Genomic DNA, 27,340 nt, shown 5'->3' on the forward strand with positions numbered 1-27,340 from the left:
CGACACTTCTTATGCATTCCAGGCTTTTCTTCATAAAAGAGAAAAAAAAGAAAAATATTTTGCCTTACTTAATTTCACTTCCAAATTCTGCTGTAAGGAATATGATTCAAATATATATAATATCATTGTATTTGGTGATAACTTATAATAACAAAAAAGAAATTGTAAATCATTAGTTTTAACGAGTTTCGAATATTTCTATTTCATTCCAACATGACGATCTCTACGGGTCTGAATTTACTTGGGTGGCGGCGAGATGAAAAGTCCTTTGTAATAAATATGTCTTTTATGAATTTTATTTTCGTAGTAATTAATTTTTTAAATTTATAAAGTGATTGATATTTTTCAATTTTCTGCTGTTGTCATTCATTCATTGACGATTAATTTAAAAAAAAAAAAACAATCTAAATTTCATCTAATCCATCTAGAAAACAATATATTTTTTTATTTAAGATATTCAATTGTTTGTTAATTTATTATTTATTTAAATGTATTTTTAAAAGTTGTAATCAAAAATTTTACTAGGTAAATTAAATGAATGAACTTTATGTCTGTTACCTCCCAGATCTTTTTTTTTTTTAATATAAACATGAATTTTAATTTATTTGGATACCTAATTTGCATATTAAAATTGGATTTAATTAATGAACTCTATTGCTTCGTTTATTTATTTATTTTTTTTTTTACTGTAGCCTAATCAAAAATGAAAGAAAAAAGGTACGAAAAATAATGATAATTCTATTAATAATAAAACAACAGGATTAGAAATAATGAATAATCAATATTAAATAATAATTCGATACATAATATATTTATTTATTTATTCTTTTAATTTATTATTAATATAATAGCTTCTAAGCGTGTCCTAAAGTGAAAGTCTTTTCTGTTAGGTTCGTTTCATTGTTCATAAATTTACCGGTTGCTGTGTATATGTATATAAATATATGTACGATCAACACGAGGCTATTGGCTCTATTAGTAATAAATGACTTGAACCATATTAAGTCAGCGTAGGCGGGGATTGTTTTTTAATTAATTGAACATATAAATGCAGATTAACTTTATATTAGAGTATACAATTTAATTGCCGACCATGTATACTGTTTTATTGTTGTATTTATTTCTTTATTATTTATCTATTTATTTATTTTTGCAGATTTATGCTCTTATATTTATAGATTAGAATTATTCTTAAAATGGATATTCGATTAAACGGTCTTTTATATCTCCCTACTTCCTTTTATTATATCTGTATGATTGTATGTAAAAATATATTTAAATGTATTATTATTATTATTCCGTTTAAAATGATATTGGCTTTTAATATGTTAATTTATATGTTAATTAAACGTATATTTTTGTAAGTTATGTTGTATAATTTCATTTATAATAATTGCTTTTTACAATCGAAATGAAAGAATGATAAATTTATTTTAGTTTTGTTTGTATATATATCGTTCGCCTGGCTTTATCGATTTCATAACGATATTCTAATCCTTTACTTCTAGATGAAAAGGAGTCGCATATGATTCATTTGGGAAATAATTTTCTTCGATATGTATTGTCATAGCTTAATAATGGATGGGACGATTTAAGGGGATCAATCTATCTTTTTGCTTTTAAGTTACTTTTCTTATGAAAGTACGTTTTTTTTTTTTTGTTATCAGATATGTGTTTGGAAATTAAGTTTTGAAATTGTTATTTTAAAAAAAATAAATATGAATAATTTGGTTTAAAACAGACCTTTACGATTTTTTTTTTTAATAACTATTTAAGATTTTGATAAAATTCTCGAACCAAATTTTAGATATATTTTTGCAAAACATGCCCTAATACTTTCGTAGCTTTTGAATAGGACCTGAAAAATAAATATTAAAAATAACTTGTATAAAACAGATGTTAAAGTTTTTAAAAAATTGTGTTTCCTTTTTTTACACCATGAATAAAATCTAGGGACACTAAAAAGATTGTCTTCCCTCTGAATAAGGTCTGTAATTCTTTTTTTTTCCTGCTGTTTCTTACCGAATTTTACGTCTTAGTTTATTTAAGAATTTACTATTTAGTGAAATTAGAGCTTAATCAAAGTTACGTATGATTTTTCCCTTGTTTCTAATTCCCTTAAATTAAATTTTTTAACCGCACTTCCCAACATTGCTTTAATTAAAAAACCTCCAATTGCTTTGTATTTACCAATGTCAGTGTAATAATAATTACAACAAAATTTTCTGTAGGTATTGCAGATCGCAATGATGAATGAATTGTTTGGGTTTTATCTTTACGTTTTACCTAAGTGATATTTTTTTAAAGTTAAACATTATTTCAAAATTAAATGAAAATGTGTTGTTTTTTTTTGAATGGAACCTATACTAAAATTTGTTTCTGAATTTCATTAAATTACAAATAGAAAGGAGAATATTAATAAAAATATTTGTAATAAGTTGACTTTTAAACAAGGCATTTTTAAAAAGAATTTTCCTACAGAAAATCAATAAATTTTCAATTTTTTCTTGCACTGATGCCTGTAAGTGAGGTTCTTTTTTTATTCTTTTAATAGTTGGATGTTATATCGACGCATTTGGTAGGTGGCATAACTTGTAAGGGTTGTTTGTGTCCAGACATAGCAGTCGCACGTCACTCCCGAAAACAACGTAGCCATATTTTAGAAAAACAAAAATCTCTTACAAATCCCACCGATGTTGTGAAAATGACAAGTCTATTAGCCGAAAATATTGTTGTATATCGGCAAACAAAGCCTACAGTAATGTATACATTAAATACAGCTTTACACTGTTTATTATAGATATGTAATATTTAGTAAACATCATTACTCTAAATGAAACCATTTTTTATTGGTGGATGTTTAGTTATTTAGTATATTGAGTATTAAAAATTGTCGTTGAATTCAATAATTTTATCTTTTTATTTCATTTTTACTTCCTTGTACGAAGTAAAGGAAGTATTTTGATCGCGAAAAATTTCCAGATTTCAACGGAAATATCCATTTTGATCATCCCAGAATCCATTTTCTGTAGTTTCGGAGTGACGTCTGTACGTACGTATGTAAGTATCTTTCATAACGCTAAAACGATTAGCCGTATGATTTCGAAATTTTGGATTTAGGACTGTCGTAACATCTAGTTGTGTACTTCCTCTTTTGATTACAATCGACTGAACCAAAAGTGTCCATAAAAGCACAAAACCCAAAGAAATTTGAATTTTGGACTTCTTCTTAACTTCAGTAATAAGCCCTCAATGAGAGATTTTTAACCGATATATCATAAGTGGTACTTACTTTCATTAGTTCCAGAGTTATAGCCAAATAAAATTTTCATTAATGAATTATTTGGATATTTGGGAAGGCACATCGGTTCGAATTAGACTTCATCTCTGTCTTTTTTAATTTAAATATATTGATTTATTAATAATATATATTAATTTAACTTCTGATTGTAAAAAAAAAAAATTACGATAAATAATTCAATTAATAACAATAAAAAAAAAAAATGAAAAAAATATTAGAAGCTATTAATGAAATGAATTTTTATGTACTTTTCATTTAAAAAAATGTGTATATGTAATTTAATAGGCGTACAAGGAAGTCATGCGTTGTCCATATCAGATTTTTTTACAAGTAATTATTCCTACAAAAGATAAGTTTTATATTGAAATAGTATTACACGGAAATAGCGTGTTCTTTAAAGGAGAAATTAAAGTAAATAAATAATGTTGATTGAAATATTTAAAAGTTTATGAATTCATTTATTTAAGTTAATTATTTTTGCCTGTACTAAATATAAATAAATAAGTCATTAACATTTTTTATTTGATTTGATTTCTTTTTTTACAGTAAAATTATTAAAAGCATTGTCACGATTTTATTTTAAAGTTATTTAATTATTTTTTCGTTACTTTACATACTTCATTATTTGTAACCAGTTTTTTTTAATGAAATTATTTATGTATTTTTCACGTTCTAAAAAAAAAGAAAACTATCAAGACGAAAATATTTGAAACTATACAAATTTTGTAATGATTGATTTTTTATTTGTAGTTTTTCTTTCTCCTGTTTAGCCTCCGGGATTTACCGTTCAATATTACTCCACATGATGAATGAGGATGATATGTATGAGTGTAGTCTTGTACAGTCTCAGTTCGACCATTCCTGAGATGTGTGGTTAATTGAAACCCAACCACCAAAGAACACCTGTGTCCACGATCTAGTATTCAAATCCGTATAAAAATAACTGCCTTTACTAGGACTTGAACGCTGGAAATCTCGACTTCCAAATCAGCTGATCTGGGAAGACGCGTTCACCACTAGACCAACCCGGTGGGTCTCTATTTGTAGTTTAATAATTTTTTCCGAACGTCCTTGCTTCGATTTTTTAAATACGATATCTTTTTGAATGGAGAAGTATTTTTCGGGAGAATTTTTTTAAACAAAGTAAATTATGATTTTTTTCACCAATCATTGTTACGTATTATACATTTATCAAATTATTATAATTGTTAATTATTACTTTTGTTGTTAATATTATTATTGTTATTTTCAAGTTATTACATATATTTTTGTACTTGCTTTACTTTTTCGTGTCCGAGCGATGAGACATTAAAACCTTTGCGACCAGTATTGTGCCACCGAAACACCAGAAGCATTTCCTTGCCTCCACAGATCTTCTAGTGTGCATTTGGTTGGGCAGAGGGTGCATTTTAGGAGATGTTCAGAGTCCTGAATCTCACCGCACTCGCAGTTCAGGTCGTTAGGCTCTATTCGACGCCATCTAGCGCGGTTAACTCTGGTTGGTGCAACCCCAGTTCGAAGCCGGTTTAAAGTCACCCACGTTTGCCAATCCAGGTCATGTCCTGGAGGTGTTGGAGCCCTTTTTGGGAATCTTGGAGGGGGCTCGATAGATGTAGAGTTCAAAAATCCCTTTCTCGATTTCAGTTTCAGAGGGGGTGGTTGCTCCATCTGGTACATTGTATGTCGTGTATCGAAAGATTGTCTGAACCGTTCAATGTACTCGGCTCAGCTCGACGTATTCCAGGTTCCTCCAATCCCGCCGCTCGATGCAACTTTTCAATAGGAGTGGGTTACCTAGCATAGAGCATATCTTTGTAATATTCATTTTGTTAATGTTTGGAAACGTGTATATAGTATGAGCATGTATCACAATATTGTCGTGGTTTTTTATTATTAATAACAAAGTTAATTAACAGTAGGTAATGTAAAATGTGTCGTCATTAATAATATTACTTATTATCATTAATAATTAATTTCTTTTTTTTATTTTATTTATAAAACGATATGAGCGGTTAAAGAATTTTTTTTAGAGTTTTGCTACAATTTGTTTGATACAGTAAAAACTATAATTAATCGTGTTTACATTTATAAATTATGTAGAAACGTCATATATTTATTGGTATGTAGTATATAGATTATTTTTCTTCTGTTCTGGTGGTCACTCATTCATCGATGCTCTCACCAGAGTTACCTACTTCTTTATTCTAGCTTCTGGCTATAAACAGAAGATTTCTACCGCCTGCATTCTTATATATTACATTTTACTAATATGGGTGTGTGCATTAATTTATGTATAATTTTAAAAATTTTGTTTTACGTCATCATATCGTACGCTACTTCTTCTATTGTTTTACTTACTTGGCAGGCTCCCGAATGTATACGATGTCGGTTTTAAGAGGAAAAAATTAAAAGAATGCTGTCGGTACGTTGTATTATCTATTGTATTGTTTAGTTTATATAGTTAACTGATATTTTAAAACGTAGTCGTTAGCGGTCGGCTATTCGTGTGCGTGTATATGTGAGTCACGGATTGTCCCAACATATTGTACAAACGTCTCTCTTATGTGTCAGCGTTTCTTTCTTTCTCTTATTCTGTAATAAAATCTGCAGCTGGTCATCCCGAGGTCAACACAATACAATCTGGTTACTCGCCACTTGATTATTAGCATGTCTATAGTGTAGTTTTATTGTACGCGTAGCATTGTATTTGTTATAAGTTTTTGCGTCGTCCATATAATATTAATATATATTATGTATGATGACTATGTCCATTTCCCCTTCTCACTCTCTTTTTTTAATGAAATGAATTATTTCTTTGTCTTCATCTTGGTATTCACTTTCTCATGAACTATTACAACAGTAGGTTTAGATATAATATAGAATTTACGGGTTTCTTTTTACAGCCGATTCATTATAAAATATAACACGTTCTTTCTTTTACTTATATTCCACTTGTAAAATATTGTTCATTTCCATCTAAATCACGTAGAATTTTTTATTTGTGTCATTGTGGATAAATTATTACATTTTACTGGATGCAAATTATAAATAGAAAAGTTCATCGGTAAATGTGTCACAAAAGCTTCTATTTTGTTTTATTATTTCAGTTTTATTTAGGAATATAAAATTAAAAAAATTATTTAGGAATATTGTTTCTACAATTATCTGAAAACGTAATTAAATTGACGTTCAAGTGTTGCATTTACAGAAATGTGATAATTTGTCGGAAGGACTGTGATAAGGAGTTGCACATATTTAATTGGAATGTTAATTGCAGTGCGTAGTTATTCCGGCTTATAACTGCGGTAAAACATATGTTGGTATGTATACGAGTATATAAAGAAATTTCTTGAATGTTGTTAAAGTAATAAGTACTTTCACCGTTGTTATTCACCCGTCATATGTATTGATTGACTTTGTGTGTGTGTGTGTGTTTTACATATGGTAACATATCAACATCGTAAAAACGTAATAAAATTTTATGTTTTTGTAATAATTCAAACTAATATTCGGAATTAGTTGAACAAAGATAGAGATTCGCAAGAACGTTATTTAAAATTATATATATATATATATATATACGGAATGTTCCGAAACGTATTCTCTGAACTTCAGGTTCTGATTCAGGACCCCAAAATTAGCAAAAAAGTTCGACATAAGTCCTATTTTTCTTTGTTTTCTGGACCACATTTTGTGATTTTCAACAAAAATATTTTTTCAGGAACTGGTAAACCTACTATAATTATATTTGGCAAATTTAAGACTAAAGTCTTATTCTAGAAAATAAAAAAAACTTTTAGAACGTCACCTTAAAAAATTTCAAAATGGGAGCCATCTTAATTTTTTAATTACAAACTTAATTAATTATTTTATTTTGAACAAAATAACACCTAAATTGTAAAAATAGGTTGACAAACAATCGAGTTATTGCTGACAATTAACCCTTGTTTTTTCTGTTTAGCCTCCGGAACCACCGTAAGGTATTACTTCAGAGGATGATATGTAAATGAAGTGTATAGTCTTGTACAGTCTCAGGTCAACCATTCCTGAGGTGTGTGGTTAATTGAAACCCAACCACCAAAGAACACGTATCTACGATCAAATCCGTATAAAAGTAACTGACTTTACTAGGATTTGAACCTTAGAACTATCGATTTCGAAATCAGCTGATTTGCGATGACGAGTTCACCACTAGACCATCCTGGTGAGCTAGACAATTAACCCAGCATTACGCTTGGGCACTGTTATGCAAGCTGATCATTTTTATTAATGTAATATTATTATAAATAATTTTTATTACATTTAGTGGAGAAAATAAAAACAGGAAAAATTATTACCATTACACAGCAACATAGGAATTACGTCAATATGAAATTTTTTGCCCATTTTGGTGTCCTGAATCAATACCTGAAGTTTTGGGGAATATGTCGCGGTACACTCTATATGTATACATATATAAATAACTATTATTATCGATTATCTTTTGTGATCGAAAATATAATACACTTTACTTCTTAATATAATCGTAATTATTTGGTAGAATTAGTATCGAAAAAAATATTAATATTAATAATAAGTCACCTCATACAAAAAAAGAAAACCAAACTATTTCTTAATATCCGGGGATATTAAAAGATAAGATATGATGCTTAACATCATATCCTAACTTTTGATCGTTTTTCCAAATATTTTTTAATAAAAATATTAAATCTCAGAGAATATATTAAAGTTGCAGCATTATTTATTGTGTAAAAGTAATATTAATTTATTACATATATTTATTACGTAAGAGTAATTTTTTAATCGTCTGGTTTTTACGTCAAGTCGAAAGTGGTTTAGTATTTATTATACCATTCATTTGTTTGTACGAGATAAATAATTTTAATTTAGTTTTTTTTTAAGTAATGTTTGTTGCGTAATGGTGTATTTTTTCTGGATGTGAGTTGGCTGAATTTCAACCAATTACAGGAACATTCCGGCCTCCGTGGCGCGAGTGGTAGCCTCTTGGCCTTTCATCCGGAGGTCCCGGGTTCGAATCCCGGTCAGGTATGGCATTTTCAAACACGCTACAAATCATTCATCTCATCCTCTGAATCAATACCTTACGGTGGACCCGCTGGTTAAACAAAAAAAAAATGACAGGTAGTTTATATATGCTACGATTTATTTTACGGAAGTACTGTAAAAGTGTTTCCGATTATATACATTAATTTAAACTACTTCTCTTAATATAAATCTAAATACAGGTTGATAAATATAATATTCAGTTTATGTTCAACGCTGTATATTTTTATTATAAAATTTAACTGACATGATTTTAACGTAAATAAATAATATCGATAATATTTTAATTAATTAACTTTCTAATTAGTTAGGTTTGAATACTACACGTTACGAATACTTAGTTCTCTCTAAAGTTTAATGTGATACATTTTTTCCCACACAAATAAAATATTTTATTTTTTTTTCTTTATGATTTAATTTTTTTTTGTTCGAGTGAAAGTTAAAAACTTGATTTCCAACTTTTATTTCACTGATTGTGAGATTATATTGACAAAAAGTAACTATAAAAATAGAAACACATATTTATGTATTTGATAATTATTATTTGAGAAATGTTGTTAGTAACAGAGAAAATCAATTCAAATGTAACAATTAACCTACTGTATGTTAAACAATATTATTTACTACGTTACAAAACATTAATTTAGTTTATGTATTTACATATATTTATAAGAAGTTACATGTGTGCATCTATATAAAAGCTGTATTTAAAAAAGAGAACACAAGTTTAAATTATAATTTGCATATAAAATAATTGTTTTATTGTGCGTTTCTTTTTTTTTTTTGGTATAAAAAAAGGTATGGTAACTTGATGTTTTAACGCCGCTGCTATTTTGTTTCTGTATTTTTTTTTTCTTATTCTATGAATATTAATCGATCGTGCAGGTTTTAAATTATACAGTGTGTATTATAGCGTAGTGGGATATATTTATCATTTATTTTTTACTTATTTTTATTTTTCATTTTTTTTTGTTTCGTTCAGCCGTGTATCTTCTTTTCTTTTTAATGTTACTAAGCATTTCGTAGAAAGTTATAATAAATATCGGTTCATTAATGATGTAGGTATCTTCCAATAGTTTTTCAATTAGTTTTATGATTATATTTTTAATTATAACTATTTTAATTGTAATTTTATTTCCATCAACAAATTTATTTAGTGATACAGTTAATCTCTGATTGGTGTTTATCAAATTAGTGTTTTATTTAATCATTTTATAACTTCGGTTTTCATGACTAATCAATTTTTTTTTACTTCTGGTCTCATAAAAAAAAAAAAAAACTGAAATAAGAATAGAAAAGTATGATTTAACATTTTTAAATGGTATATATATATATATATAAACATATGCCCCTCTGCGGGTCCGTTATGACAGCAACATGTCCCAGGTTAATGCCTTCATGGCGAATACCGGGGCATTTCGTTTTTTAAGGAGAGGTTTGTTAGCGAGTTTCTGGCGGGAAACCTCACATACCCGGTAGCACGGGCTGCTGGGTGTCTGACACCAGATTTTCCCTCCTTCTAAGGAAAAAAAATGATATTATATATATATATATAAAAAGGTGACAACACAAGCGTAGGACTGGAGAGTTGTGGCGGTACATGCGGCGACGGTCGATACTAGATAAAACTAATGTAAATTCACAACTTACAAAGGACAAATTTCGCTTGTACACGGTCGGGAAACTGGTGTAACCGCGAGGCTTAACACACCATTTTTTTATGGAGTCAATCGAGCGATCGAGTTGGAGACCCAGGCAGAACGAGTTACTTTTTTACACCTTAAATATTATTCATTTATTTAATTCTATTGCTCACCTGTGATGCTACAACATAGCAGACGACAACGGCGTTTTTTGGGGTGGGGGTGTGATTGTGCAAAGTTTTTTACTAATAGTAATTTTTTAATTGTTAACAAGTGTGTAAGAAAAATATAACTTTAATTAGGCGAAATCTCGAGATATTGAGAATGACCTTGCTCTACAGCCTCACCCCTTGATCTTTTAATTTGAAAATTTAATGGAATATATATATATATATATAGAAGTAATCTAATCAAGTTTGGTCAAAATCGGTCCAGTTGTTCTGGAAATATAAGGTGATTTAGGGTTCGACACCGAACAGACATACGTACGAACATTCGGAAAATTTCCATCCGGTTTTTTGGGTTCCTTACGTGTCAAAACGTCAAGATCCGGTAAAAACCCTATATGCCCAAATTGGACCGATTATAATCCTTCTGGAGCTATAGCGCTATCTAGACAGGAAAGTAATAATTCAAACTTTTTTTTGAATTAAATAAATTTTAATTGAAAATGAATTGATTAAAATTATATTAATGAGTATTATTTTAATTTCACAAACGTACGTAAGTAATGTGAAGCTTGCTAATAATAAAAAAAAATTAAAAAAGAAAATCTTTTTTTTATTTATCTGGCTATAATGTATTAATGACAAGAGATGTGCGGCGGTGTTACTGACACTGCATTAGTTCGTCTCCAGCTATTTTAATGACGTGAAATTAATCGACACTATAAATCAGAGGTGCGCGCGCACGTTTTTTTTTAAGAAGTGAGAGCGAGAATGTAGTAATGAGCATCAGCTTGTGTTTCTCTACGAATATATATACACCTCAATGATTTTAACTGTCGTACAGCTTATCCAGTAATCGAAACACCAAGTTTGATGATGTAGCGGTAAAATATTATAATTGTAAAAATATCTTCCGCAATTTTTTTTTAAATTGTTTGTTTTTGTACTACAGTATTTACTAAGTTATTGTGGTTTAATATCCTTTCATATCCACTGAAGCGTAAATTAAACATATATTTGCAACGTTTTCTGTTAGGTTAATAAATATATGAACGTATAGCGTAAAGGAAGTTAACTATTAATATATACGGCGCTTTGTAGCTTATACGCTTAACACTTATGTAAGGGAAATCAAATTGTTTAGAAATTTATGGCTTTTTATTCTTTTTTATTTCATTTTTATTATTGCTATTATTAATGATCGATATAAATTATCTTTTTTAAATATTATTTTATTAAGTATCTAGAAAATATAAGCCTTGTATTTTGTTTTTTTTAAAATAAAAGACATAAAATTCGCGTATTTTCTTTAATATTTTATTTAATGAGTAATTATTAGGAATATTTTGAAATATTTTTATTACTCCGTAATTTATATGATTATTCAAAATTATTTTCATTAGTTTTATATATATATTATTTATTTATTGAAATCTGTAAAAATAAGATTTATTGTCAATTCAATAAGTTGTCATTTAAATTCTAGCTTTTTATCGATTACGAATAAATGAATGATTGATAAATTACGACGTTATTGGAATAATTTATTATGTCTTGAAAAAGATAAATTGAACGAATAATTATAGCTGCAGTTATATTTTAATCTTTGTGTATTTGCTTGCCTTACAAAAAAAAAAACAAAATTAAATCGTCTGTTTTTGTTACATACTTCTGTTACCTTTACCTGTTTTTTTAATGTGCTTGTTACGTTATTTATTTCATTATCAAGTATTTTTAATCTTTTCTTTTTTTTTTGTTAACACTTTTTATATGAAATTTTGTTTGAAAAAATATGGCATCAAACTTACGAAAATATTTAAATTTGATGTGGCTAAATTAGAGTTATTATGAAAAGTCATTAAACTTATGAACTGCGAATGATTGTATGTATATATTATAAATACATAACAAAAAAGTGATCACGGTAATACTTACAATAAAAAGTATTCGCTAGCTCAGGTAATGACATAGTGATTCATATGCAGAATTTGTTTTTATATATATATATATATATATATATATATATATATATATATATATATGTAGGTTTCCTGCTCTCCTATAAAATATAACCTAAGTAATAATTGATGATTATAATTATAATAATAACAACAACAGTAATACAATGATTTGTTAAACTGGTTATAAAATTAACAAGAATTCCACCACTTGATCTTATTTATACCAAAAACATAATTAAAAAAAAAAAAAACCTTTCAGCACTCTGGAAGGCGGAGGTAGATTTCACCGGTGCTAAGGAGGGGATAAAAAAGATTTTCACCTTAAAGTTAAGAAAAACTCAGATTTACTCAATGACAATGATTACATGTGAAAAAAAGTTTCATATGTTTAGCGTACGACAAGCCCCATCTTACAATTCCAGCGACATTTTGGTCATCCCTTGCCGTAAGGGTTGGTCAATAAAAAAGATTTCCACCTTAAAGTTAAGAAAAACTCCAGATTTACTCAATTCGACAATGATTACATGTGAAAAAAAAAGTTTTACATGTTTAGCGTACGACAAGTTTAGCGTACGGCATCCCTTGCCGTAAGGGTTGATCAAATCAAAAATTGTTTTAGATATGTTTAGAGGACTAACGACACTTTAAACCGATTGGATACTGTTCCTGTTTAGGGAGGTGTTATTTTTTTGTCTTCTAAACCCTCCCAATTAAATGTTCAGTAGCATACCTACATCAATCTCAGTAACATATGCGAGAACAAGAAGACAGAGAAGCAGTTTCGTTAATTTCCTATGTTCAATGATGCCTTTTACAAGTCTGTAAATTTCTATATAATATAGTAATATATCCCCATCTTAACGTGGATTCCTATTCTGTTTATTTTTTCTACATTTTTACTTTCTCGTCTAGTTAATGATTTAGCAGAGCTACATCTATCTTTAGAAGGGAAGTAATGTAATCGATCAAATTTGGGCATGTGCGGTTTTCACCGAATCTTGATGTTTTGACACCTAAGGAAACCAAAAATTCTGATGAAAGTTTTCCAGATGTTAATGTTCTTATGTACGTGTGTGTGTGTGTCCGGTCTTGGCCTCTAAATCACCTTGTATCTCCAGAATTACTTGACCGATTTTGACCAAACTTTGTCAGATTACATCTATATACGGGGCATTGATGCCATTAAATTTTCAACATGCAAGGTCAAGAGGGTGAGGATATAGAGGAAGGTCTTCCTCAGTATCTCGAGATTTTGCGTAATTAAGGTTATATTTTTCATAGACTTATATGTTAACAGTTAAGAAATAACATCTGCAAAAAAAACCTTTTTACAAAATCGCATCCCCACCCCAAAAAATCCTTTTGTAGTCGTCTGCTATGTTTAACGTTCCAGGTGAATGGTAGAATTAAATAAATGAATAATATTTAAAGTGTAAAAAAGTACTTTGGATCGATCTCGAACTCGATCGCCCGTTTTACTCGGTACCCTGTGCGGTAACTCACGCGGCTACGTCTGCCGACCGTACTAATGAAATTTGTTCCACGTAAGATGTGAAATTACATCAGTTTAGTACTGACCGTTTCCGCCAGTTTCGCCAGACCAAGAATTAAATGCGATATGAGCAAGCTTTTGTTAGAATCATTGAATTAAATAAACAGAAAAATGTTGTATTTAAATAAAATTATAAATATTTTAAATTACGTTGTGTTGTGTGTATGTAAACCGTTAATCAGAAACAACCCACACTTGTAAGACTTTCCCGGAACGTCGCGTGACGGGAACGTCCTACAACTGTGTTGTCACCTTTTTTATTTGATTTTTTTTTTGTCACTAGGTCGTTTATGTTTGCATAATGTATTAAACCTTTCTGTTGAACCTGCTGTTCAAGCTTTTGTGTTATCGGTTAGATCCCTTGTCTTGATACGTTTCTTACGACTGTCGATAAGAAAGTTATCCAACCAACTGATCCACAATATATAATCGAGAAATTTCCCAGATTTTCATCTCGAAATGTATTCTCTATTTTAAGTAACCACAATTTCATTGATTTTTTTTCACCCGGTACAGTAAATTGTATTCTTACTTACCAGAATTCATATATTATTTTTATAAATACAGTTCATCTTCTATATATATAAAAATGAACGTTTGGCCCGTATGCGTTCATTCATCCGATTGCGATGAAAGTTTGGTGAGTTGTTGTGCGCTCGCCTGCGAAGGTTTCTGAATTAGTTTGGATCCAATAGGTGACGCTGGGATCAAGATATTTCGAAAAATTGTATTTATGGTACGATTTGGCTCATATTTGTCCTAAATGACAAAATATTAGTCACCACACAATTAATCATATAGCGCGAGCGAAGCCGCGACGTGGATGCTAGTATTTTATAAGTTTATAAATAGTTTTTTGAATTTAACAGAAAATTTACTTTTTAATCAAGATTTCTCGCGCCAAAAGTTTTTTTTATTTTATTTATATATATATATATTTTTTTTTTTGTGTAACGCGTTAATCCGAACCATCGTTTTTTAAATTTATTTCTTCCGTGAAGTTTGTATTACTTTTTTTATAATCTACATAAATTTTTTTTATATTTTTTCTATATTTAGAGAATAATAAATAATTTAAATAATATTTCATGGTTTTTATATTTATTACAATATTTGAATAATGCATTATAATGTAGTAATGTTACTTGTGGTAGTGTTGCATATTATTACGCATTATCGAACAGTATGATTGGATTAACGGTATGTTAGGAGTTCTTGTAAATAACTTCATCATTGCATTTATCAAATAGAATATATTTTATTTTTCCATACTAAAATTTCCAATAGAAGGCGTATTTTTATTCGTCTTATTATTTATTTCTTTTGTGTTCTGTTACGTTATCCGCTACTAGGCACTCAACAAACTGTGAATAATAAAAACGCTTGCTTTGTAGTTTTTGTTATAGGATACTAATACATTTCTTACTATGTTTGCAGAGATGATTATGATTACGGGAACTGTAAAGAATTCTCTGTGGGAACGTTTTTAACTAACTGAACGACCAGTATAGATTGTATTATATATTATAATATACTTCTTTGTATTTAAATTTTTTTTTTTTCTATCTTTGAGAATACCTCTTAACACTTCTTAAATATTATAGGTACTTAAAATCCTTTTGTTCCCGTTTATATAATTTGATCTATACTTCTGAGTACTTAAAAATTTAACCTTAACCACGTGTTGAAATTTTGTTTAAATAACATGTTAGCATTTTCTTTTTTTATATTATTCTTATGGGAAACTTAGTTTTGTTCCTTTCAATTTATGAATGATTTTTTATTCTTTTTTTAAGTAAACAAATTGTGGACTTGAAATCTCGTGTGAACAAAGTTGACTTTTTTAACGTTCCCTTTCATATAATTGTTTAAATTTATTTCTATACTGTTAATTTCTTATACAATTAATATAAAATTGTATTTATCTATTAAAGTATTTGCCAAATTAATTAGGCTTACATTACGTCGCATTATATCATATAAAATCGGTGAAATATTGACTTAACCCAACTTTTATAGAGTTTTCTTCTTTATTTTCTATTCAGGTAAAATGATTTCAGCTGAAGGTATGAGGTGATGTACGACGATCCTTTTCTTTTATTTGTTTTATACAAATCGATCGTCTATTTATTTGTGTTTTATGTTGTTCTTATCCATTACAGGTAAATGGTGATACATTTTTTGATTATTAAAAAAAATATATTATAAATCAGTTATAAGGGTTCTTTATTTGACTAATTAATTACACCAGATTTCAAAAAGTACCTATTTATCTTTAACAATCTACATTTAATTAGATAGTTCCTTCATTGTTTATTTATGAAATAATAATCAATTGTAGAGAAACATATTAAAAAAAGTCTTATATAAATCTTGTCATGAGTCAGATTTCTCGAATCCATAAATCAATTTAATTTGGATATAAACCACCTTTCGTAAAGCAAACTACAAAGAAAAATTACTTTATTGTTTTATTATTTATAATTCCAATTTTTCTTTGATTGAAAAAGTTAAAAGATTTTTTAATAAGAAATAGTTTATGCCTTTTATTTTCTTAATATACCTTCAGTATATAAGATGATGGTTCAAAAAAGACTTTACAACATTAAAAGCGTATAAGGATTTATTGAGATAACGTAAAGATTCGGTTCAGGTCTCATTTCATAGAAAACCACATCAAGTTTTTCTGCTATTTTGCTTACTGTTCACTGGTTTAGGAAAAAAAAATATACAATATTATTCCAAGCTTTGAAAATAAATATGAATCTATTTTTCTAGCAAATTTCCAGTAGAGACACTTCACTATGACATCTTTGTTTGATAGAATTTTTAATTATTATTTAATCAACATCCTCATTACCTAAATGTTGGTAATTTCATGATGCAATTTAAAATTTTTTGAATGCTATAATTAATTATTTGTGATATTAATAGTAATAATAAGTTCATTGATTAAAATCAACTTAATTGTATTTCTTGTAATTTGTGATCTAACCGTATTGGCTTTTAGCCAGAATCTATTCATCGTTAAGTGTTACAATAATATATTCGTTTATAGTATATTTCTTAGAATAACCATTTAATGACCTAATTTGCATTTATTTTACGCCTTTATTTATTTACAAGAAATTTATATTTTTATGTTGTTTGATGTATGAATAATTATTCCATCGGATAATAAAAATAAAATCAGTTGTTAATTTAATTAAGAGATATGTAAGGTTATTTAATCAGAGTTATACTTAAGATTGTTTTAATTTCAAGTTAATTATTTCATACTTTAACAGTTGGAACATTATAAGAATTGGGTAATTTAAAATTTTTTTTTTCTTATACAGACATGTATTACTTATTTACGAGATGATTGTCCCGCGTAGCTATTACATCTATATATTCATAAATTTCAAATGTGTTTCCTAGAGATTATTCGTATAATTCCTTTTTATGTTTTGTATAATAGGCGTTGTGCCAGTGGAGTCTTAGGAACAAGTAGTTTTGCACTCTGATTGGTTGAATGACAGCTAATCAAAATATTGATATTACACATGGTAATATTTATTGTGTATTTATGATGTATTTTATTACATAAAAAATTAAAATACGCATTTAAGAATAATAATTGATGCATTTTAGTGTACTTGCGAAGTTATCCGCATTTATTGTTTTCTTTTTTACTGATACTATTTTGTTATTTTTCATTTTACGACTAATACGGTTATGTTTATTTTTTTGTGATTATATGTTTCTAACTTTTCGTTTTTTTTTTTACAGTTGTACAGCAATGCATGTCGGCGAATATTGTCAACACCTCAATCCGTGCCATACAGGACCAGGCCCACGTTGTCAAAATGGGGGTACATGTAACGTAAGAATATCACCGACTCATGGTAGCCCTAGTTTTTGGTGCACGTGTCCTATTGGTTATTCGGCATCGTTATGTGAAATACCAATCGCTAATTCGTGTGATTCGAGTCCGTGTAATAATGGTGGCGTTTGTACTCTAAAATCACTGGATAAATACTCTTGTACTTGTGCTCCTGGATATACAGGTATGTAAATATTCTAATTATTTTACGTTAAGATTTTTGTAGGGAATGTTGTCTTTAAATGTATAGTAAAGTATTTCAGAAATATTTACAGTTAAATTTTATTTCTAGAGGTATTTTTTTTTTTCAAATAATGTTTATTATTAAACATTATTTTAATTTACGATTATGTTGCACATCGTAACTGATAGTTTTGTTTCACTGTTAAATTTATCTCTTTTTCTTCAAAAATGTCATTCATTTATCAGATTTTAAGGTTTCATTTATTAATCTTCAAATGTACTGTATCCTTTGCTTTGATTACAATAATATTGTCTCCGTTGCTTTTTTTTTATTAGTTTATTTCCGTAATAAATATTTTTAATAATTGGTCAGAGTTTTAAGTAGTCACGAAAGGAAGATTTAGAATCGTTGAACTTCAAGGAAGCTTACAATACGTTACAAACTTAACATTACATTACAAAACCTGTAATTACTTAATGAAAACTGAATTTATATTAATACAGTATTGAAATTTATACTTCCCAGTATTTTTATGCTAATCATGATTTAAGTCAAACTCAATTTGATAATTAAATCTAACTGTAATTTAGAGTTTGTATATTCATTTATACTTATTTTCCTGACACATTGCATATCATGGTACGGTTCGTTGGATTCTAGCTATATTCCAACCATTCTGGACCGTTTCCCTTGCCGCCTTTCTTCATTAGAACATTGCTTTTCCATGTAGCATTAATCCTGGTATTCTGTTATAGATATTTTCCTTTATGCGTTACCAGATATATACGAAAGTAAGTGGTAGAATAGATCAAGTGAAGACGTCAAAGGGATTTTAAATTATTGTTTCAACATTATTAAAAAAACAAAATCAAAAAAGCTTGATTGATATGTGTATGTTTATTTTAGCCTTTTACTAAATTTAAATTATTCCCTTACAGTGAAAATGGCTATAAAAAAATAAATGATTTTTTTTTTCTTAAATAAGTAAATTAAAAAGAATTTTAAAATCTCTTTTTTTCTGCTTTCGTAATTTGTTTTAATTAGAAATAACAAAGGAATAAAGATGATCGCAATAATATAGAAGTATAAAATAAAACGTTTTTATAATTATTATGATTGTATTTTATTATTACAATTTTATAATAATATCCATTGGTTTTTATTTATTTTATTAGAGTTTTATTTTAAATTATAATAGATTTACTAATAAGGACAATTTTATTTCACTGCCAACTTCATCCTGTTCGATACCTCGTTCCATGCATTTTTCCCCTCTTTTTTTTCATGCTTGATTTGGTTGGTTTTCTTAAATTAATTTTCGTTCCTTTATTTATTTTTTATTAGGTAAATATATACTTTGTTTTAAAAAATGCTAATGTTCGTCACAGATGATTTCCCGTTTAATGAACTGTATATTTAATGTTTTAAAGTTGTTTAACTTATCTATTTATTTATTAAGGAAGTGAAATTTTTAATGTATGAAGTAAATGTTATTCCTCTTATATATATAATTTTTATTAATTCATTTCAACCTGGGACATATTTATGTATTATTTTTTATGTTGTTAAAATATTCTTTATTCATAGTATTTTTTATATCTCTTAAGTAAATTAGGTTAATTAACATTTTATGGTATTGATTTCTTTTTGATTTATTACGGTTAAATTCATAATTCTGGGAGAATTTTAATTAATTATATTTACTTATTTTTCATTGAAATATTAATTAATCATTATAGTATGTATATATCCTTATTAACGGTTTATTTTTAATGTGTAATTTAAAGTTCGTTTAGGAAGATATTTCCGATAATTCACCAAAATTATTTGGTTTTACGTATAATTTTATTCTTTAGAAAGTTCTGCGTAATAAGATTTATTTGCCTTTACCATATTTGTTCTCTTTAAAGGTATTAACCTATTTTTTTTTACTTAGATTTATTTTTTCTATTTCCGGTTTCATATTTATTTGGATAATAAAACATTAGTCATGTTTTTATTAATTAATTGTGATTAATATGCATTTAGTGATAGTGGGTTTCTAGATATGGATTTCAGTTTATACGTAGGTTTGTAAATTTCGCTGTTAAATTTGTTTTTATTATTAAAAAATTGTCCTCTTTATATCTTTTCTTAAAAAATAGAAAATTTTATGTATTTTTTACTAATAATTATTATTTAATTTTCTGTTTGTGTGCGAGAAGAAATTTTTTCTAATTTGACAATTATATTTTCTATGATTAATACTTTCTTGGTATCCTTAATACTATTTATTAACAGTTATACTACATGGGCATATATTTCTATTAGTTGATGTAACCATTTAGTTGTACGCGACCTAAAATGTGATAATTAGCCATCCCCAAATAATTTTAAATCGGGCATATTGCGAAAGAAATAGCAAATGATTTCCCTTTGTATTCTTTACAGTCGTATTTATACTATTGCATATCTGAACGCCGAGCCTTAGGAAATGCGTTTGATATTTACAAGGGACACCTTGCAAATTGTTGTACATATTGTATATATTCGTGATGATCTGTTTTGTATCTATTCGATGACGGAATTACTGCCTAATTCCGTAGTGCGAAGCGTGTATGGGGTTTTAATTGAAAAAAAAAAATATATATATATTTATATATAAATAAGATTCTTCAAAAGATTGTGGAGTTGAAACATGGCGACGTTTAGGGCCTGGGAGGTAGCCCTTATGTCTAGGATGGTTTGACCTGCCCTCGGGCAGATCGGGGCTCTCCAATGATGGCATAGGGGATCCTCACGATATGTGACATCGCGGGGGGGGGGGTGACGGACGAGCGAAAGGCACGCCCGTCACTCCCCTCCCCGGGCTATGTAGGTTAGAGCCGGGAAGGGTAGCCCAGTAGCGGAGGATATCTCATCGGCTACCAAGACGTGGCAGTCGGTGGGGTTCGATGAGGCTATTGGGACCCCGATGGGCGATCCTCTAGGACAGTGGCAGGCAAGGGAGCAGAGACTGCTGCCACGGCATGCCGAGACGACTGGTTTTGCTTATCGGCGAGGTATCAGTTGTGACTAAATATGCTAAAATAAGATCGAAAAATGTGATAACTTGCTTCTGTCAGTACTGGGTTAGCTGTAAAATGAGTTTCATTACTTTCAGTAAAGGCGTAATTCTTGACTTATGTGTTTTTGATACTAAGGATTTTGTATATATTGCAACTGCAATAAACTGAACTTAAAATTTCTATTACAGTTCTCTTGTAATTGACTGTTTATGTTTAAAATAAATCATATTAGTTCAATAACTACCAGTGCTGCGTTTTTAATGACCGATTTTGAAAATTAATTAGATTTTTATGGCGCAACCATAAATAAATATTAATTCTGTAATATTTGGTTTTAATGAATATGCGGTAGTTGGAGTCATGTTTCGCCACAGTGATTGCTCCCCCGCTAACTTGCCGACAGTAGACCTTTAATTTTGTACCTCCAATTCACGTTAAGGGTATTTTTAACGGTGAGAGGTGAAACAAAATACTGCCCCGTTATTCCCCAAGCCATCACTAGAAATATACGGCCAAAAAGTGAAGTGTTTTTTTAATACCATTTTCTATTATAATAATATTTTATCAACATCGGCATGAAAGAATAATGCACGATTGATTTTTGTTAAAATAAATATTTTATTTTAGGAAATAACAAAAAGTAAAAATTGAAAGATTTTCAATTTAAATCAAAATTTATAAAGTAATTTCATTTTTTCTTAATTGTCTTCCTTACCCTCTTCGATTTCAATTTTCAGAAATTAATGGACGAATATTCTTTACATTTCTCCTCTTTCATACATATTTTTTGTTGTTGTCGTTTTTGTTTCTTTTCCTTGTTATCCTGTCTCACACCTCAGCTTCAATCTTTCTTATGCTTTAAAAAAAAATTAAACACCTTATATATACAGCATGCAGGTTAAATAGTTATCTACTTACCGAGAGATTCTTCGATCATCACTTCTCGTTAATTATTTGGTAATTTTAAAAACATTTCCTGAAGTACATGTTGTAGATTAGTTCAGGACATTTAAACTTGCACGATTTCAGATTTAGGCCGACTACGTCCACTATTATTAATTGAACTATAATAATTAAAGTACATGCTAGTTTAAACTCATTTATAACTATTTTTAATATTTTATTAAGATTTGAACCTGTATCGAAAAATAACTGATCTTTATCTCAAAAATAGCTGATCATAAATGTGATGAATTCATAATTTAATATTGTACTTATTTTCATTAATAAATATATTTTTTTCTTTCTTCCATTTTTTCTACCTTGATGGATTTTTTAAAAATATTAACATACAAAATGAAAACAATATGAGTAATTTTCATGAGTAATATTCTACTAGTTTCATAATAATGAAGTATTTTTAACATTTTATAGTAACTGTAGTAATCTCCAATTATACCAAAATGAAATATATATCGGCACAATTTATCTAAATGTTCTCATGAATCGTTGATAGAACTGTCTAGGGTTGTTGAATAATAATGAATTTACACAAAAGAATTTGTCCCTTGGGAAACAAAAAAACTTATAGAAATGTGACAAGTTCTTAACATATTTCATTATGTAGTTTGTGTTACGTTGTTATTTTCATGTAAAAATGTTAATCTCCATTGAATTTATCGATTACATTACAATCCTTTATTACATTTTTTTAAATTGTTAAATAATTATTAATTGACTACTAAAATAGATAAAATCTGATCATTTGGATTTTTTGTTCTTCTAAAGTTCTTATCCTTTTCAGTTATTAAGTAGAATTTAGTAGAAGAGTGAGTACGTAAGCTTTTTTTTTCTTTTTATAATGAGGAAAAACAATTTAGAACTAAGCTTAGTTGTAACAGCATTTTAGATTCTTGTCTTACTTCAAATCATTGCTCATTACATTTTATCTGATTATTGTAGTACTTGTATCTACTTTGTTTTTGTTTTTTGTGCTCTCAACATCGCGTGTAGTATGTGACACACACACACACACACACACACACACACACACACACACACACACACACACACACACACACACACACACACACATTCTTAGGTCGGTAAGGAATTAAAAGAGAAAGATTATCGCAGGTTGTTTTATTCTTACATATTATCTGATATTTTATACAATTATATATTATTTAATTAAATGTCATGCTCATCTTTAGTCCTACTTTGTTTTAAATCGCATCATAAAATTCTGTAGATTATTACCCAGTTACGTTAAATACTTGTAATTTAACATTTTATGGAACGTATTTTTTTATTTAATATTACAATATATTTAATTAAGAATAATTATAAATTTAATAATACGTAATTCTATATGTTTTACCTAAGTAGTTCTCATCAAAAGTAGCATTTTTAATTTTATATTTATTTATTTTCTGTATGAATAGTATGTTTTTCTTTTCGGAATTCTTGAAGGACTAGAAATTTTCAACTGTTTTATTCATTTACTTAATTTTCTGTGACATTAAAGCTTTAAAAATATGCACTTCATTTATTTTTAAATGATCTGTTATCCTTATTATACATAACTCATGTTTTTACCGACTTTTGAAAGAAAAGTATAGTATTATTTACGGTCGCATGGTAGGATTGGTGGTTGAAATGGAATTTTCTTTATGTTTTGAGGTACGAAGAAAACGAAAATACCATTCACATATAATGTAATTTCCTTACACGCGCGCGCCCACACACACACACACACACACACACACACACACACACATATATATATATATATATATATAGAGCGGTCATCTTATCGTGCACATCGTGATTCAATACACTATAATTCCACTACAGACTGTAATACAGAAATATTCACATCTGATTTGATTCATGGGATGTAGTTATGCTCAACTGGTAATGTCTTACAATTATCCACCATTTTCCTGAAGGTAGGTCCGAACCTTTCGTACCATATTTTTTGGATACCCTTCGTTGTACATCAGGGCTAATGAAATTCATCTCTGCAGTAATGGCTCTTCCTGGTATTGTGGACTACGTGGGATTGCTCGATATACACGTCCTTTCAAAAGTTAGGGGATCGAGGGGGGCCACAGACCTTTTGAGATCATGCGATCATCAAACATTTTTTCCAAAAATTCCATGGTGTTTTTAGATCTATGGCACGTTGTTGCTCAGTCTTGTTGGAGGCTACAGTAGGTTCATCAGGTTGGAGAAGAGCTACAAAAATAAATAATTATATCCTTGACATAATTATTTCCTGTTATGTCAGAATGTTAAGGGTTTCGTAAAAAAAATCGGGCCAACGATTCATCGTCGAGAAATCACACCAAACCCTTACATCCTGTAAATACAGCGGCGATTCATTTAAGCAGTGTTGAACAATATCTGTTGTTCTGGTATTGTGGTTACATCATAACTACTGATGTAACCGCTAAGGTGATGATATGGTTCATCATTAAAAAACACTTTATCCAGTATGTCCATCCCATTACTTTCCATCTGGTTGATAAATCACTGACATTCTTTTAACAGTGTCTGGGGGTTTCAGTTCCTGTACGCAATGTATTCGGCATGCATGTAGACCTAATTTCTTTGTGGCCGTTTATGTACTACCGTACGGTATTCCTGTCTACGATGGTAATTTACGCAAACCATTCCTTAGATACTGTTAAAGTAATGCACATAATACGCAATAAAATGATCGCACTGTGTATGCATATATTGTATAAAATCTACGTCTCGAAGCTCTCCAAAATTATTATATCAATTTCTTCGAAATTTAGATATGCTGTAGTAGTATAACTGAAGTTGTACATGTTAAAATTGGATGAAGATTGGTCGAGTCGTTCTTGAGGTTACGCTTAATTTAAGTATCAAATTTTGTGGCTCAAAAATCTCCAAAATTACTAAATCAATTTCATTGAAATTTAGTTATGCTATAGTAGTCTATCTGATGTTGTGCATGTGAAAATCCGATAAAGATTGGTTGAGATTTCCTTGAATTACGCTCAATTTAAGGTCGACAACAGACATAACCTCAATATGAGGTTGTATTTATTGTGGAATGGTGTATTTTTCATACTCGTTTGTGCTTTGAATACAAAATATGCTCAAGACAATTGAAATATTTTGTTTAAATTATGTGAATTTTCATACACTTTTTCTTGGAAATTTCCCAGTCTACAATTTCTTCTTCTCTTATTCAAATCTCTTTGAGATCCTTTCCTATTTCTAGAACCCAGTTATTTTTAATTTTTAAATTATCAAAGAAATTGAAAGATTTTGTTGCCAATATTTCTTCATTCATTCTGATTAAATGACCGTAAATGACTATTTTAGTTTTTTAGTTGTGTCGATTATGTTTTCAAATTTTCTATAAATTTCCTCGTTTCATCTGAAACATTTTTTTTTATTTTCTTAGTTCGCGCCTAATATTTTTCTTTGAATTTTTCTTTCCTTTTTCAAAATATTCTTTAGTATTCCATGATTATTTAATGTTACAACCATAATGTAATGTCTGAACTTCGCATTGTAAGAAATCGATCTCTTATTGTTAAGATTTTTGGTTACTCGGATAGCTATTTTAATTTTATTCGTCCGATTTTAGTAAGCACATTAATTAATTTGTTATATTAATCTGTTTATCGAATCTTTTTTTTTTTTAATTTTAGTTTATTAGGGGTTCTTTTAAATCGAATTAGGGACATATAATTTTAGAGGAAGATGATTAAATAAATATTCCTTATAGACTCTGGGGAATGTACGATTTACAAAATTTATAGTTTTCCCCCAAGAACTCCCTGCTCCGTTATCGAGAGATAGCGTACAGAAGATCCTATTCTAAATATTATTTTAGATTGAACTATACCGAAAATTCTTTTTTACTCCGCATACATCGATATAATATCCTAATATAGATTTTATTATCGGTTTCTAGAAGGTGTACGACGTATCATTCTTGAATATGAGATTCTTGTGTGGAATTTTTCCTAAATCTGTTGTCTGGCAGGACGGATTAGTTAGGTTTCTTCGGTAACGCCTAATAAGCCTTCTGACAGAAGTCCCGTGGGAGTATTTGTCTGATTCCTTAATTAAAATAAACATAAATAGAAAAATCTTTTTCCCTTGGAAAGGGAAAAGGACATCGATGTATTTTAATTCGACTCATCATATTTTCATTAAAATAAACCTAAGTTTCTTCCTCAGAACAAAATTATGCAATTTATTTTGTTTTTTCTTAATATATTTAACTACTTCATTTCCATTCCATTTTAAAGGTAACGTATATTCCTCATTCTTTTTTTCTTATTTTATTTGCTTATTACTGTTTTCATTCATTTTTCATTTTCACCTCCCCCACCCCCAATTCAATTTGGACTAATCTTTGAATCACATAGGAGCATTTTTCATTCGATGGAATCTATCCGATGGTTTTTCTTTATAATAATCTCTAAATCGTATTAAAACCTCGGAAAATAATCGGAAAAATTTCCAGTCTTTTAAATAATATAAATATAGTATCTTGCATTCATTATGTAGAAAGAATGGTCGGTATGAACTTAATTTAAGAATATTCTATGCGCGCGGAATATTACTGAAAGTATAAGCAACAAGTATCGGATTGCAATGTTAGATATCTAGCTAGTAATGTAGCATGCTTGTTTAGTTGGACAAATAGGCAGTGATTGGATGAATTAGGCTGTCCTGTCGTTGTTAAAGGGAGCGTGTCAGTGATCATTATCCTGTCCGTCCTCTTCAATATACTCGCTCACTGTCTTTTCTTTTAACCCTTTAACTGTCTCTCAAACTCACCAGCTTTATATTTAAACTCTAAATACAGTTCACTAACTCGTCAAGATAGCATATCATGTTTTCTTTTCAATTTGTTTATTCCACATTCGTATTGATAATATTTTATATATATATTTTTTTCTATGTTACTGCGCTCGGTTAACAATCATTTAATTTTTTTCACACTTAGAAGTAGTAGCCTTTTAATGATTTACAAATGACCCTAAATATAAATAACTCGTTCCTTTATATCTTCTATCGTAATTATTTAATTACACCTTTAAATCAAAATTAAAAAAGGAAAATTATAAAGGTGTTCCAAAAGTCCCGCACCATACGATAGTCCCGCATAGTGATGTGTATACAATATAATTACAGTATCTGTTCAATATGGTTTCCGTACAAGTCGAAACAAATTGAAAACCGTCTTCCGTGTTCCGCAAAATGCCGATTACAAAGTCAGGCGTTACAGATTGGCAGACAGTTGTGATGCGCTCTCGCAGATGATTTTTATCCCTGATCTTGACTGTGTAAAATTGGGATTTTACATAACCTTACACGACACTACCCATCGGGTTTAAATTCGGGGATCGTGGACCCCATTCCACTCGACCCTACGACCGATCCACTGGGGAAAGTGTTGATCTAGCCCATTGATTATCAAACATTTTCGCCCACCGTCCATATTGAGAATTAAACATTTTCTAGCCCCCAAAATCTTTAAACTTAGCATTTGCTGAAAATAATAATTGCAATTGCTGTTTTTAAGATGCGCTGTTAAAATCAGCAATTGCAATTATTG

The 27,340-nt window shown here is 28.9% G+C and overlaps 1 protein-coding gene across 1 annotated transcript in view; it reads left to right on the forward strand.

The window, feature by feature from the left end:
* The window catches only part of N (neurogenic locus Notch protein), a 486,560-nt gene that overhangs the window by 264,905 nt on the left and 194,315 nt on the right, over window positions 1–27,340 (forward strand). Inside the window, exon 3 of the mRNA XM_075372134.1 lies at window positions 17,460–17,737. Coding sequence (XP_075228249.1) covers window positions 17,460–17,737 — 278 coding nt within the window. The remainder of the gene's footprint in view (window positions 1–17,459; window positions 17,738–27,340) is intronic.

The sequence above is a fragment of the Lycorma delicatula genome, chromosome 7 (genome assembly GCF_047948215.1).
Source record: "Lycorma delicatula isolate Av1 chromosome 7, ASM4794821v1, whole genome shotgun sequence".
NCBI lineage: Eukaryota > Metazoa > Arthropoda > Insecta > Hemiptera > Fulgoridae > Lycorma > Lycorma delicatula.